The following is a 15,299-nucleotide window of genomic DNA, read 5'->3' on the forward strand; positions in this document are numbered from 1 at the left end:
GAAAATCATTTGAATCAATCAAATGGTTCTCAAAAACATTATTTGGAGGGGTGTAATGTGGAATCTGAAAACACCGTTTGTCTTTTTATGCTAGACAACTCGTAGGGGGCTCTCCAGAGGTTCTGAAAAGTTATGGTGAATTGAAGAGAAATGGAAAAAAGTCATGTCGAGTTTTTAGATAATATCCCAAAATATAAAAATTGAGTTAAGATCAAAACAAACTATTTTGCATCAAAATAAACTTAAAACAATAAATAATACAATCAATACAGATATTACACATTAACATGTGTAAACTGTTAATATATTTGCAATTGACATTTTTAAAAAAATGAACTAATCAATGGGATATTTGGTAAAAGGCAAAAGAATTGTTCACTTAGTGTATAGGTGTTATGTTGTGTGTAATAAGGTTTGTGGTTGAAATTGAAATTGAAATCCTTTAAAATAAGAATCTGAATGGTCTATTGCTGATGGAGGATGATTTGACCCAACCTATGAAACGGTGACACATGGACACTGACCCAGCACGAGCGACAGCTCAGCGTTGTAGCCTGGTACGACCAAGTGACGGGCCCGCGAAGCGGCTCACTACATTGTAGCTCATGAAAGAAGCTCGCCGCAGCGCGAGCCCCGGGTTCCCCGAGATACCTTTGAAGAGATACTCCGAGGCAACTTTAGCTCGCGAGCTAAAGTTATTTGCTCGTCCGAGCTCCCAAGCAGACAAGTCATCCCGAGGACCAACCCACTAAGGGTGGTCCTGGAGTGTTCCCAGCTCGCTGCAAGATAGTTCGCAAATGAGCCGCATGAGCGCTCCTCAAGAAGCTTCTGACTGACTGACCGTACTGGTCAGACTGCGCCATATTCTTTACTGATGGCACAGTTCCAGTCCTTTCGACAGTCTGCATCCACGTCTCTCAACAGGCAAAAGGCGTGCCTTCCACTTCAGAGACATGTCATTCACCCGGGCGAGACGTACGCCACAACGGCCACCTGTGCAGCCCTAGCAGGTAACAGCTGTAGCAGGAGCCCAGTGGCGGTTATACCCGACCCGACGTGAATGTCCCTATAAAAGCCCTCAGGGCAGAAGAGAGACTTCTTGAGACCTCTAATCTCTCGAGTATAGTGAGAACGCGCTATCTGCACTCTTAGCCTTCGTCTCCTTTTTGCTTCTCTTACAGAGTACTAACTTAAGCTTGTTAAAAAATGTCATTTTTGCTTGTTAGTACTCTGTACCCAACCCGACGTGAATGTCCTTTTTGCTTATCTTACAGAGTACTAACGCGCTATCTGCACTTCGACAGGGGTATTATTGGCCAACAATGAAGGGAGACGCTATTGAGCTTGTTAAAAAATGCGACAAATGCCAGAAGCACGCCAATATTCACCACCGACCTGCCGCCAATCTCAAGTATCTCACTAGCCCATGGCCCTTCGCACAATGGGGCATCGATCTACTCGGACCATTCCCGCCAGCAAAGGGTGGGAGGAAGTTCTTAGTAGTAGTAGTGGACTACTTCACCAAGTGGGTAGAAGTTGAACCCCTTGTAACGATCATAGCCCGGAATGTCCAAAACTTCTTTTGGAAGAACATCGTGTACCGCTTCGGGTTACCTCGGGTATTGATTTCTGACGACAAACAGTTCGAGGACATCAAATTCCAAGACTGGTGCCAAGACATGGGAATCCGACAGAATTTTACCTCAGTCGCACACTCTCAAACAAACGGTCAGGCAGAAGTCACGAACAGAGCCATCCTCCGCGGACTAAAGGCACGGTTGGACCGGGCTAAAGGTTTGTGGGTAGATGAGTTACCTAGCGTCCTATGGGCCTACCGGTCCACGGAGAAGACCGTCACGGGAGAAACACCCTTCAACCTTACCTACGGTACCGAAGTAGTTATCCCCGCAGAGATCGAAGTCCCTACGCTGTGATTAGAAGCATACAGTGATCAGACGAATGAAGATGAGCTCCGTACCAACCTCGATCTACTCGACGAAGTAAGGGACCTCACGTATATCAGGACTGCAGCCTACCAGCAGAGAGTAGCTCGGTACTATAACGCCAGGGTCAAGAAGTGGAACCTCCGCGTCGGTGACCTGGTTCTTCAAAAGGTTATGGTACCTGAGTCCGGCGCTGGCAAGCTTGGGTCTAACTAGGAAGGACCTTACCGAGTGAAACGAGTACTCGGGGAAGGAACGTACGAGCTCGAGAGGATGGAATATTGTCAACTTAAGACAATACTATCTGTAACAACTGAGTAGGCCACGAGCCACTCCCAAAGCCTAAGGGCCAAAATGCCGAGCTAACACGATCTCGGCGCAATAAGACCCAGTCACCTTTGAGGCACGGACGAACTTCAAAAGTGAACTATAAGTCACTCCCAGAGCCTAAGGGCCAAAATGCCGAGCTAACACGATCTCAGCGCAATCAGACCCAGTTGTCTTCATGACATGGGCGAACTTCAAGTGAGGAGTGTAAGCAGCTCGGGCTTAAACACCACCAAGCATAGCTTGTTCTAGTACAATGATCGAATTAGAGAATAACCAACGAGCATATAGTTTGGGCACACGTGGTAATCACTTCGTCGTGTACCATAAAGATGCCTTAAATGATTTAAGGAACAATTCGAGATAACGATTATCGAGGAGTCCTACTTCGGGTATGTAGCTCTAACAGCTTGGGTGTTGAGATCGCCTTAGCAAAGATAAAGAGAGCACATCATACTTGGAAGAAAAAAGGGAGAACTTTCATTATCATTTCAAAAAAAAAGAAGAAGAAGAGAGACAAATGACAATGCGATAACCGAGCTAAACAGCTCAGGAAAGTCTGACTATCACAGGGCACAACTGCCCGATCAAAGACCTTTGAAAGACCGGGTTTATGGCACCCGGAAGCCACCAGAAGTCTAGAGAAACACCGCCTCAGGGATCCGCCTCCTCATCCTCTAGGGAGTCAGGCTCCTCTTCCTCCGCTTGGTCTGCCATCTCAGGAGACAGACCCTTCATAATGATGCCATCGAGGTTGAGCCCGGAGAACTTCTTCCGAACTAGCCACTGGTAGAGCTTAAACCCGGAGCGGTATGAATTCGAACCATATTCCACCTGGAGGTCGTGGTATTCCTGGGAGTCTTTACAATCGCAGACCGCTTTCTCTCGTTCAGCCTCCACCATCTGATCAAAGTTTCGAGTCCGATCTAGAAGAGCGGACTCCAAGTCCTGCACCTGCTGCCTGAGGAGCTCCCTCTCCGCCGCCATCCTCGATGACTCCTCCCTGTAACGCGCTCTCTCTTCAGAAAGCCGGGCTATTTGAGCCTCCTGGTCATGGACGAGCAACTCTTGAGACTCGCTGCCATTGCAAGTGTGATGGAGTTCGCCCCGGATCCGATCGAGCTCGCCCTGGATCTTCTTGTTAGCAGCCCGCTGGTCGAGGGCATCGACGCGGTGGACGCGCATCTGGAGAGCCATGGCATGGATGGCGGAATTCACCTGCCGACAAAAGAGAAGATCAGAGGATAGTGGAAAGGAGCAAAATGAGAAAAGAAAAAGGAAAGGAGTCACTTACCACCATGCAGTGGGCGGAGGCGAACGCGGCGAGGTCCCCGGGCTCCATATTCCCCCAGTGAGCAACCTCGTCGTTACTAATCGCCTTCCGACTCCTCCGGCGAGCCACGAGGTAGTCGTTCACCCCTTCCCAGTTTCCCACTGGAAACCGGGGGTAAGGGCATGGCTGGAGGGGGTTACAGGGAGCCTCCCCCTGCTGAGGGAGCTCGTCCCCTCCGAAACCGACCCCATTGGTTCCCTTGGGTGAGAGCGCCGGAATCTCATGCGGAGGGGAGGATAAGACCGGCTCGGCAGACCCAAACTCAGTACCTCCTGAGGGGGGAGCCCGGTCGAGGCACGTCCTCTTTGCATGGTGCCTCTGGCTGCTCGAGAGAAGGCGGCGCGAATCGGCACTAGACATGATGGCTGCCAAGAAGAACATCAGTGTTAGTTCAACAAGAATGAAATATATGCATGCGAATGTGAATACAATGTCGTTACAGAAACCACGCGACCTGAAAAGACAACCTACCCGGGCTCAGGCCGGCCTGCACGAGCTTCTCCTCGGCTAAGTAGTATGAGCAAAGGAAGCCTACCGATGCCCAAGACAGCATCGTTTTTCGAGTTTCGGGGTCCAGCTCGGCCCCAGGGTCCTGGATGGCGCCCCTCCAAACAGTCGGGAAGGGCCACCCCTCGGGGTTGCGAACAACAAAGTAATCCCACTTCCAGGCGGGAATCTTATTCGGCAACTCGTACAAGAGCTTATAGCCGCGACGGGGAGAGAGGTAATAAAAGCGCCTCTCCGGAGGAACCCCAGGAGCAGCATTTTTTATACAGAGGATAGAGGCAAAAATATCAAGGTCCAGAGGAAGACAATACTCGTAACACAACGATATAATCCCAACCATGTTTCGAATGGCGTTGGGATGAAGTTGGTCAATGGTGACGTTAAAGTGATTTAGCACCTCCACTATCATGGGGTGCAGGGGGAGGCGCAAGCCAGCCTCGAGCTGTTCCTGGAAGATTACTATGTCATTAGGACCATGCTCCCACGGGAAGTTGCCAGTAGGGAGGCTGTAGACCAGGTCCCCAGGGAGGCGAAAGTAGTGGATTAGAGGCCTGAGTCTCTCCGCTATCATGGAGGAAGGGCCGAAAGTGTCAGGCTCCCTCCCCCTAGAAGTAGACGCTACATCGCTGGAGGCCTCCCGAGCCTCCGGGATCTGCTCCCAGGCTCCCCCCGAGCTCGAGGGAGCATCGTCGTCGTCCTGACTATCGCCACGGTGGTAGGTGTGGTATGGGTACCCAGACATGGCCAACATCGATTGGGACTCACCAAAAGAGACGGAATGAAGCAAACTGAGGAATTCAGGTAGACTAGATGAAGTGCGCGACCTCAGAAGCCGAAGACAGCAAGATGGCATTGGAGAAAATGAGGCCCAGGAGGCCCCCCCTATTTATAGTCTCCATTGACGGCCCGGATCAAAGCAAATCCAACGGCCCGCGGGCGCCCTGACCGCATGCCTTCTGAAAACCGAAAGTGATTGGCGGCATGTCCTCTATAATTAAGGTAATCGCGGCCGCACGACGTTCGGAGTTAAAAGCCACTTCAACACATTTTCGGAATCCGGAAAGTCAGGAAAATCATAAAATCTCTTGATTCCCGTGAATGCATTTAATGTGGGCAGTTAATCAAGTTTGAATTTCGGTCAAATCAGTCCATCGCGCTTCATAAACTCCCCGCACTAAGACAATGCCCTTAGCCCAAGGAGTGGGGGGCAATTGATGGAGGACGATTTGACCCAACCTATGAAACGGTGACACATGGACACTGACCCAGCACGAGCGACAGCTCAGCGTTGTATCCTGGTACGACCAAGTGACGGGCCCACGAAGCGGCTCGCTACATTGTAGCTCATGAAAAAAGCTCGCCGCAGCGCAAGCCCCGGGTTTCCCGAGATACCTTTGAAGAGATACTCTGAGGCAACTTTAGCTCGCGAGCTAAAGTTATTTGCTCGTCCGAGGTCCCAAGCAGACAAGTCATCCCGAGGACCAACCCTACTAAGGGTGGTTTTGGAGTGTCCCCAGCTCGTTGCAAGATAGTTCCCGAATGAGCCGCATGAGCGCTCCTCAGGAAGCTTCTGACTGACAAACCGTACTGGTCAGACTGCGCCATATCCCTTACTGACGATGCAGTTCCAGTCCTTTCGACAGTCTACATCCATGTCTCTCAGCAAGCAAAAGGCGTGCCTTCCACTTTGGAGACGTGTCATTCACCCGGGCGAGACGTACGCCACAACGGCCACCTGCACAGCCCTGGCAGGTAACGGCTGTGGCAAGAGCCCAGTGGCGGTTATACCCAACCCGACGTGAATGTCCCTATAAAAGCCCTCAGGGCAGAAGAGAGACTTTTTGAGACCTCTAATCTCTCGAGTATAGTGAGAACGCGCTATCTGCACTCTTAGCCTTCGTCTCCTTTTTGCTTCTCTTATAGAGTACTAACTTAAACATCGGAGTATCCTCACCGGGTAAACTCCCCGGGGATTCCTCTTCTTCTTCACCTCAGGTACCTTCCAGGAGCCACGTGAGTGCTAACTAGGAGTGACTGGATCACGCTACATCAATTGCCATAGTCTGTTTGGTTCAAACATGAATCAAAGTGGGAATTAGAATTAGTTGGAATGGGATTTCTTTCCCAAGGGAGGGGGTATGGCCATTCCCTCAAATGGGGGAATGCCATTCCACGAGGAATGGGAATGGGATTTTGATTCCACCTAACCAAACAATTCCAGACCCCTGTTCTCATGAACCAAACGGGCCCTATGTATTGTCACATCATATACAAAGTGTCATTTCAAATAAAAAAACATGTGTATGCCAAACATCAAATTTGAAGTTTTAAGTAAAAATATCAATCTACATTGATCAAACTCAAAACATTTTCAAACCATTTAAAGTAAAAAAAAAATCTCTCTTTCACAAATTTGTATTATAACCCAAAATATAATGACAATACAATGCCACTGTTCCAAACACCTCCTAACTAATTATATTTAGGGAAAATTCCATATTAGTACCCTAAACTTTGGGAGTAGTTTCAAGTTAGTATCCGAAAAACTTTAAAACACTGTCAATTTAGTCCCTACCATTAACCAACTGTTAATTGACATATAAAAGGACATAAATGTCTTTTGTCTATCATATAATTTTCTTTATCTACCACACCCATATAAACCTCACCATACCATTCAAAACACTTATATTCGTTAGGGCACTCCGCAAAATGCCCTTTACTCCCCACAATTATAACAACTACCACCACAACCAAAAATTTGTAAGCAACCATGAGATAACAACCATTGCAGCGATTACTTTCTGCTCTTGTTTTCAATCATCGTGACGAATGTGAGAATTTATTTGGCCAAAATGCCCTGAGTTCTATGATTGCTTAGATGAATTTAGACCACAACATGCTATTCTACAATCTCTACACTACACTACTTTACCTCTGACTGTGACTGTGAAAGAACATCACGATGGAGATATAGTGAAATGAATATGAACCCACTTAAGTTGGGATTAGAACTTGTTAAGTATAATAAAAGAACCAAATGGGTCTATGTGGACAAGAAAGAAATTGAAGCTATCACCTTTGTGCCGTTAGTCTTGTCGTTGCCTTTCTCACCGAAATGCAACACATCGAACACTGCACCATGGTTACCATTGAATCCTTTTCTCGGTGGTACTGTAGTTCTCTTTTGGTCCTTTGTACTCTTATCCAGGTTTTGGTGAAGGCGGTGGGGACTTCGTCGACTTGGACCCACGGCCGCCGCTGATGCCTTGGTGGTGGTTGCCTCTGTGAGTCTTTCATTTCTTCTTGGACAAAGAGGTTGAGGTGATACCTCTGCTCTACCTCCAGTGCTTTCCTCTTTTGCCTCGCTACTGACATTTTTATGGAAAAGGAAAGGGCATCTTTGGCTTTCTTGATGGAGGAATAAATAGTGTTGCCTAGAAGGGACGAGGAATCAAAAGTATAAAAGGCTCCGATTGCTTCATTGCTTTTTGCTTCCCCCTCCTTAAACCTTTTCTATATCATCTCTAATCCTTATCAGATTTCAATTTTCCATCTCTGTTTTTATATTGATGTATAGTGTGTTAGTTGATAGAGGGATTAGGGTTTTACATCAAGCTATCAAGTACCATTTCACCTGTGGGTTTCTCTGAAACTAATTAGAATGTGACCATAGGAAGCATATAAATGTGGTTGGGCCCTCGTAGTATTCCAGTTACAAGGACTGGTACAAACCCACCCAAACACATTCTAAAATTAGAACTTCAAACTTTCGAGTCTCAAGACATTAACCCTAAATAAATCCCTACAAATTGAATATGTCTTCAGTTTGAAACCAATAACTTACTACAAATAGTGCATTGTAAATCTGACCATCTTTCCTTTCGTCCCCCCTCTCTCTCATACCATCAATTTTCTCCTAGAGCTTCTAACTAAGTCGGTCACCCGCATTTGTAGCTTGGTGGAGTCATGCAGCTGTCCATAGCAATTCTTCATGAAAGATGTTTTTATTAAGGATAATTTTAACATTTTTAAAACTTTCAAGTACATATCATCACGTGATACAAATAATTGACGGACTATTAATGGAGGACCAATTTAATAGTTTTTGAAAATTAGGATATTGTAGTGATATATTTTGAAATTCGAATGCTAATTTGTAATTAACCCTACTAACATGGAATTTTCCCTCTCATTGTTTACCAAAAATAAAAAGGTTTTCCCTCGTTCTTTTTTATGAGGCTAACCCAGCCAAACACAATTACAAATCGGGATGTGTCCGGTTTGAGATTGAATACCCTTACACCAGGTTTAAGCTTGGGTTGACCTCAACCCAACCCAACATTGACTGAGTTATAACCTAACCGACACGTGACCTGAGTTATATCTAATTTTGGTGTTGGTTTACTGGTTTAGAAGACCTGAAGGCATGCGACATGTAAATGTTCTAATTTTGAGTTAGTCAGATAGTCGTACCAGATGTCTGGTTGAGTTAGGTGGTGTTTGGCATCGGTAACATTTTCTAAGAAAACTGTGCCACATAGGCACTATGTCAAAGAAAATGGTGCTTGGAACAACAGATGGGCAGATGGTTGTTTGGTTTCTTTTTTCTAAAAAATGGGGACAAAACAACCACACCTTGGAAATCGAGAAGACGTGGTCGGAAGCAATGATAGAATTGACGTTTCCCCAAATTACTTATCATTGCTGCCAACAGTAACATGATGTGGCGATTACGTGGCATCCAATATAGCACAACTTTGAATTTATATGGTGCATCTCAATGCACCACAAATTTTGTTTTCACCCGTTAAACAAACCCTAACACAGTTTGTCTTCTTCCCACTGCTATTGCTCTCTTAGTCGGCAGCAGACGTCAAACTCATTGCCAAAGGTCAAACTTTTTGTCGTTTTTAGCCACTGGAGGTCAGATTGCTATGTTCAGACCATTTGTCTTCTCTTTAGAATCGCCGAAGTTAGGTTGTTGTTATTGCTCTCCTAGTCAGCAATAGACGTTGAACTCATCGTCGGAGGTTGGACTTGTTGTTTTCAGCCGTTAGAGGTTAGACTGCTATGCTTAGACCATTTTGTCTTCTCTTTGGAACCGCCAAGGTCGGGCTGTTGTGTTTAGACCATTTGTCGTTCTCAGCCGCCAGAGGCCAAACTTCTTCCCACTGCTATTTTTCAACTGCTGAAGTTTTTGTTATGGTTATTTTTGTATCATCAATTAACGTTGCTCATGGCCATTGTTAGAGGAGTAGGATAGCATATACCCAAGAGAAGCACTAGATAATGGGTGCAAGTGCAGAAAACAAATTTGAAGCATTGAATTCCTTTTATGGAAAAACATCCTACTGCGAGCACCGTTTCCAAACAAAAAAAGCACCATTTTCTAAGCATGTGAGAAAATGGTGCCATGCTCCTAGCAACAATGCCAAACACCTACTTAGGGGGTGTTCTATAGTGTGGATGAGAAATTGGTGCACCACACCACAATTCACAGCTGTTTTGAACTATGGACAAACTATGTGGATTGGACCAGTCCACACCCACAATATTGTTCTGTACCACACTTTTTGATTCCATGTATCTCATATACATTTTATGAATGATCTACACAGTCGATCATAAATGTCTAATTTTTGCAATTTATATGATAAATATATTGAAAAAAGGCATTGATAAATTAACATTAATCAATAAATATTAATTTTAATAAAAATGATAGTAAAATAATTAAAGAATAAAAAATAATTTAAATATTTAAAATTATTATTTTATTGATAAAAAATTTAAAATAATAATATTTAAATAAATCTAAAAAAGAGTGAAAAAGGAGCACCATCGGACTTGTGCTAGAATTAACATTAAAAATATTAATTTATTGATAAAATATAAAAAATTAAAATTAAATCATTATCATTTTAAAATTTAAAAATCAAAAAGAAAGAAAAGTATGTAAAAGAGATGTACTGTATCAAAATACAATGTGGAAATGTTATGGATCAGTCACATCCATGAGATATATAAGTGTGACCCATATTTTGAGTCGTGGACGGGGATGGTCCACGATATATTGTAGACCAATCCCTCCCATCCATAACCAATAGAACGGTGAATTCACCCCGTGGCATGGACCGAAATGGTTCATCCACGAGATGAACACACTACCGAACGCCACCTTAGTATAGTCGAGCCGGATGTCTGGATTGCCAGGTCCGTGGTCCAGTTGGCAAATCGGGTCAATGTCCGATCTGAGTCTGACAACGCTGATACTGAGTTGAGACTAGGCCGTCAGAAGACTCAAGCTCGGAAGCAGTAATTTTAATTTTAATTACTTTACAAATTACAGATATGTCAGTCAGTTGAAGCCAAAGAGTAGTGGGGAGAGGGACCTTCCGAGTTCCGACCTTGCTCGCTGTTTTGCCAGCAATTTGATCCGAAGAGGCTAAGAACATTAAAAAACAAAGAGATCATAGGAAAACTACTTTTGATGATGTTTGTATCGGAGTCTCTCTAATGAATTCTTCTACTGCATCGGTCTCTCCTTCTCCCTCTACTTCGTGGTTCTCTAACCTTGTTCGCAGCCGCTCTGGTAACCCTGGAAACCCTAACATGTCCAACAACTCAAATGCAGCCGATGGAAGTGGTTCTTTGAAGCGGAAGAATAATCAGTTACGAGGCGTTCTATTTAAGTACGGGCCCAAACCCGTACAGGTCTGCTCATGATTGCTCCTCTCTTTTTCTTTCTTCTTTTTTCCGCTTCGGAGTTCGGACAATTGGTTTCCAAGTTCGCGTTATGTTAATTTGTGGAGTGTGATTTTGATATTTAGATGCTCTAAACAATGCTATTTTTCTAACCATGACGATGATAGAATGCTTGCTCATGGGATGACTAAAATAATAGATTTGGTCATTCAATATGGAGAACTCAGAGGGAGGATTATAGTTTGTTCTTTGCTCGACCAAGAACTATTTTTCCCTCACGTGGTTCATGGGTTATTGGGTTTCGTTATTTGAATTAGAATTACTTGATCAGCTGGTTCAAGGCTGCAAACTAAACTCGATTGCATTGATTGATATGGTAGAAAACTGGAAATTGCATTGTATTAAAATAATTCCATCAGTTTGGTGTGAGATTTTAGAAGATCGTTATTAAGGTTGTGATCCCAATAGTGGCATATTCGTATGTGTTCAGTATGAAAATAAAAAGCCTTCAAATGATCAATTTTACAAGACTTAAATACCTTTAATTTATTAATTACTTTTAGTTTTTAAGAGCATTATAGGGATGCAAAGGGATCGGATCATATTCGAATCAGGGTATATCCTAGTCCAATTCGACACTGTTCATGCCGGATCTGATTTGGTCGGATCTGATAGGCCTTGATTTGAATTCAAATCATATTGGTAATTCGGATCATTGGATCTGATCCAATCTGACTTGTTTTCTTTAACAATTAATAAATTATTAAAAGAAAAATAAAATATACCAATTTAAATAAAGTAAAAACAAAAGTACAAGTAATTTTTAATTATTTTCGTCATATATATACACGTTTTTATAAAAAAATAATATAACAAATTTATAAAAATACAATATAAATAATATATTTATAAATAAATAAATAACACACACATATATATATATATGCATTATATATTTGTATTTATAAATATATAACATATATCGGATTGGATATTCTCGGATCGGATAGGGGGGATCCGAATCTGATCCGATCCGATTTCTGATTGGATCCTATTATCTGATCCGAAGACCCAAACAAGGGTGATTCGAATTCGACCAAATAGGATTGGATCTCAGATCGGGTCAAATCGTGATCCTATCCATTTGCACCCCTAAGAGCCTTAAGCCTTGGGACCCTAGGATCTGTTTGTTTCTATTTTTCTTTTTCCGTTGGATTCTATCATTGGACAACATAAAGTTGTGGTTGCTTCCTAATGGTAGTGAATTCCATGGCTTTTAAAACCAACCCGGAGACCGAACCGGTCTGGGGTCCGGTTACCAGGTCGAACGGTCGGCCCGTTCTGACAAAAAAAAGGAGGTCAAAACTGTTCGAACAGTTAACCGCCCGTGTCAGCGGTTTTCTGACCAAAGACAACGGTTTTTGGAGAAAATCTGGTTTTGGGGAAAAACGGAAACCGGTCACCTGACCAGTTCCCGGTTTTTCCGGTCTGACTGTCCGGTCCAGTCCGGTTTTGAAAACCATGGTGAATTCTGTTAAATATATTATGGGTTGTGGAGAAAATTTTATTTTCATTTCAGTTTGGGGGGGGGTGAGCATGAGCAAGGTGTATTTGTTAATGCCTTAATTTCAAGTAGTTGGAGGAGTTTGTAGAATTGTTTGCTAAAGCAGTTACCATTTACCAAATATCATTGATTAGTCTTTGTTAGGTTGTTCAGCATCCAACCTCATCCATCACTTATTTCTAAAGGAAAAACATATTGGTCCTTGCAAGCAGGTTATGGAGTCATAGATATGAGTTTGTAATTAATGTTTTTCTTTGTTGAACAGGTTGCATTCAAAACGGGTGACTTCAAACAGCAAGTCATTTTTATTGGTGGATTAACTGATGGTTTTCTAGCAACTGAGTATGTTTTTGCGATTTTTTTTTTATAGTTAGCATATTCCATGTACTTGGTCTCCCCCTTTTGTTCTATTATCATCATTTTGTACATTGAACTAACTAGTGGTTTTCTAGCAACTGAGTTTGCATTTGCAATTGTTTTTGGATAGTTTCTATATTCCATGTACTGGGACTCCCCCTTTCCTTCCATTATCATCATTTTGTACATTGAACTAACTGGTGGTTTTCTAGCAACTGAGTATGTTTTTGCATAGTCAATATCCTAATATGTAGAAAAAGGAATGCCCGGGAATCCCAACTAATATGGTAGTCCTCCCAACCTCAATTGATGAAAAGAGAAGAAATATAAAGAAAGATAATCTAGTTAAATAGTTGCCTCTATGATATGGCTGCATGCTTTTGCCTTAAATATAAAAACCTTGCATTTAGGTACTTCTCTTCCAAATAATGGTTATTCTTTTTTTGACTATTATAAATGCCTTATGTGCACCAATATGTTGAAAGACTGTTCCAATTAAATTCATGTTGCCTCCAGAATGCTTAAAGCACATGGGGCAAGGAAAACAAAATAATTGAAGCAAGAAAACCAATGTTGTTGGTAGGCCTGTCCACAATATAAAATACCCCTATGAACTTTACTTTCCGTTCAGTCATAATCAAGTTTGCTGGCTGAACTAAGAGCCTATGTGAACAGTTGTTCATTCTAGAGGCCAGCAATTCAACCTCTCTAATTGGATGCAACAGCATCCATGGGGCCCCATTAGAAATCTTTAATCACTCAATACCAATTTGGAGATCATTTGTATCTCTCCAGACCTAATGAATTTCTAAGAATGAATCTCTGAAAACAGTAAGGTATTAGAAAAAGTAAGTTTACTAAATATTCTAGGGATCCTTGTGGGTTCCACATAAGTTCGAACACCAGTTCAGTGGGTTTGGGGTTTCTAGAATGGGGTTCCTTACTTTTGTGCATAGTATGGAGACCTCTCAATCTGGAAGGTGCAAAGTTGAAGTTGTTCAGATCTTTACGGCTTCAAGGTCAAACTAATAATCAATTCATTATTTTGTAAATTTAAAACTGGTGATTTGCTAATTGTGTGTTTGATGTGTGAAAGGTTTCTAGGGACATGCTGGAAGGTCTATTCTAGAAAATTTCTCTCTTAAGGTGACAAAGAGGATAGTTTTGAATGCCTATTATTATTAATTGGTGATACCAGCCAGGTCATGTGGAAATTGAACATGCCGTGGCCATCATGTGGGCAGAGATACTGAAGTGCAAGCCTCTCAAGTTTTTTTTTTTTTTTGATAAATGAATAATGATTTTATTACTTAAGGAAGGAAGTATACATTCACCCTAAGAGGAGGCACAAGATGTTACCTCCCCTTAGAGATGAGAACATAACCACACTCTTAACAGGATACAATCATAAGGTAGCCCAAAATAATCCAGCCCTTGAGACCCCTTGTTTAGCCAAAGAATCAGCCATAGCATTTTTCGATCTGCTAACCCACTGAAAACTGACTGACATGTTCCTTGTGAGCCACTTAACTTTCTTGAGAAGATCCTTGTATCCCCAAAATACTGTATCTGGATTCAACAACCAGCCCACTACTACCTTAGAGTCTCCCTCGACTATCAAATCTTCCACTCCTAGTTGGTTGGCAACCTGTATTCCTTTTTCCGCAGCCAGTATCTCAGCCCTTGTAGAACCGCTAGATCCCATTGGACCTGAAACTAGGGATAGGATGTTGCTGTCCTTATCTCTTAAGATCCCTCCTATCCCTGAAGGTCCTGGGTTACCTTGACTACTCCCATCAAAATTCAACTTTACCACACCCTCTTTAGGAGGTTTCCAAACTGCTTTTAATCTATTCTTTTTGGAGGTTGTGGAAGCCACCTCTATCCAACTTTTCCAAAGATCATCAAAGGAGTAATCCCTAAACAAATCTGAAGTTTTCAGCCTGTCCTTGTCAAAATACATACCTTTACTTTTTTTATTCTTCTTTCATTTTCTTGGAATATTCTAGCATTCATTTCCTCCCAAATAGTCTACAAAGTGGATGCTCTGATGCACTTCCACATTAGTTTCCCTCTCTTAGTTGACCACCCAAAAGTAGATGGATCAAAAAGCAGAATTACTTCAGAGGGCAAGTTCCACCTATACCCAAATAACATTTTTTTTTGGAAAAGGTAAAGTAATTTTATTCAGCTCAAAAACATATAAGCTGTTACACTTTCCACCAGAAATCAGAGCAATAAAAAGAAATGGGCTTACCAGCCTATTTTATGGGGATATTCTGGCGAACTATGATTGATTCCGACGATGGTTTCTTCCCTGAATCTTCATTGAGCAACCTTTGAGATCCGACTGGGGATATTCCGCTGGCTTCTTTTACCAGGTAGTGGAGGAAATTTTGTTGGTATTGATGCTTTGTAAAGCCCATTCTAAGAAGTCTCCTGGAGGGATGAGGAGATGGGAAGTGAATAACTGGTATTGAAGAGAAGGGGAGGATGTGAGGGCGAGAGTTAATTTTTCATACAGCAAAGCAGTGTCTACAGGTGCATGGCCTGGATTTGG

General features: G+C 42.8%; 1 protein-coding gene across 1 annotated transcript in view; it reads left to right on the forward strand.

The window, feature by feature from the left end:
- The first annotated feature begins 10,463 nt into the window (after positions 1-10,463).
- The window catches only part of LOC104612631 (alpha/beta-Hydrolases superfamily protein), a 56,398-nt gene continuing 51,562 nt past the window's right edge, over positions 10,464-15,299 (forward strand). Inside the window, exons 1-2 of the mRNA XM_010280130.3 lie at positions 10,464-10,827; positions 12,648-12,724. Coding sequence (XP_010278432.1) covers positions 10,630-10,827; positions 12,648-12,724 — 275 coding nt within the window. The 5' untranslated portion in view covers positions 10,464-10,629. The remainder of the gene's footprint in view (positions 10,828-12,647; positions 12,725-15,299) is intronic.

This window comes from Nelumbo nucifera, chromosome 4, assembly GCF_055504915.1.
Source record: "Nelumbo nucifera cultivar China Antique chromosome 4, China Antique-T2T, whole genome shotgun sequence".
NCBI classification, from domain to species: Eukaryota; Viridiplantae; Streptophyta; class Magnoliopsida; order Proteales; family Nelumbonaceae; genus Nelumbo; species Nelumbo nucifera.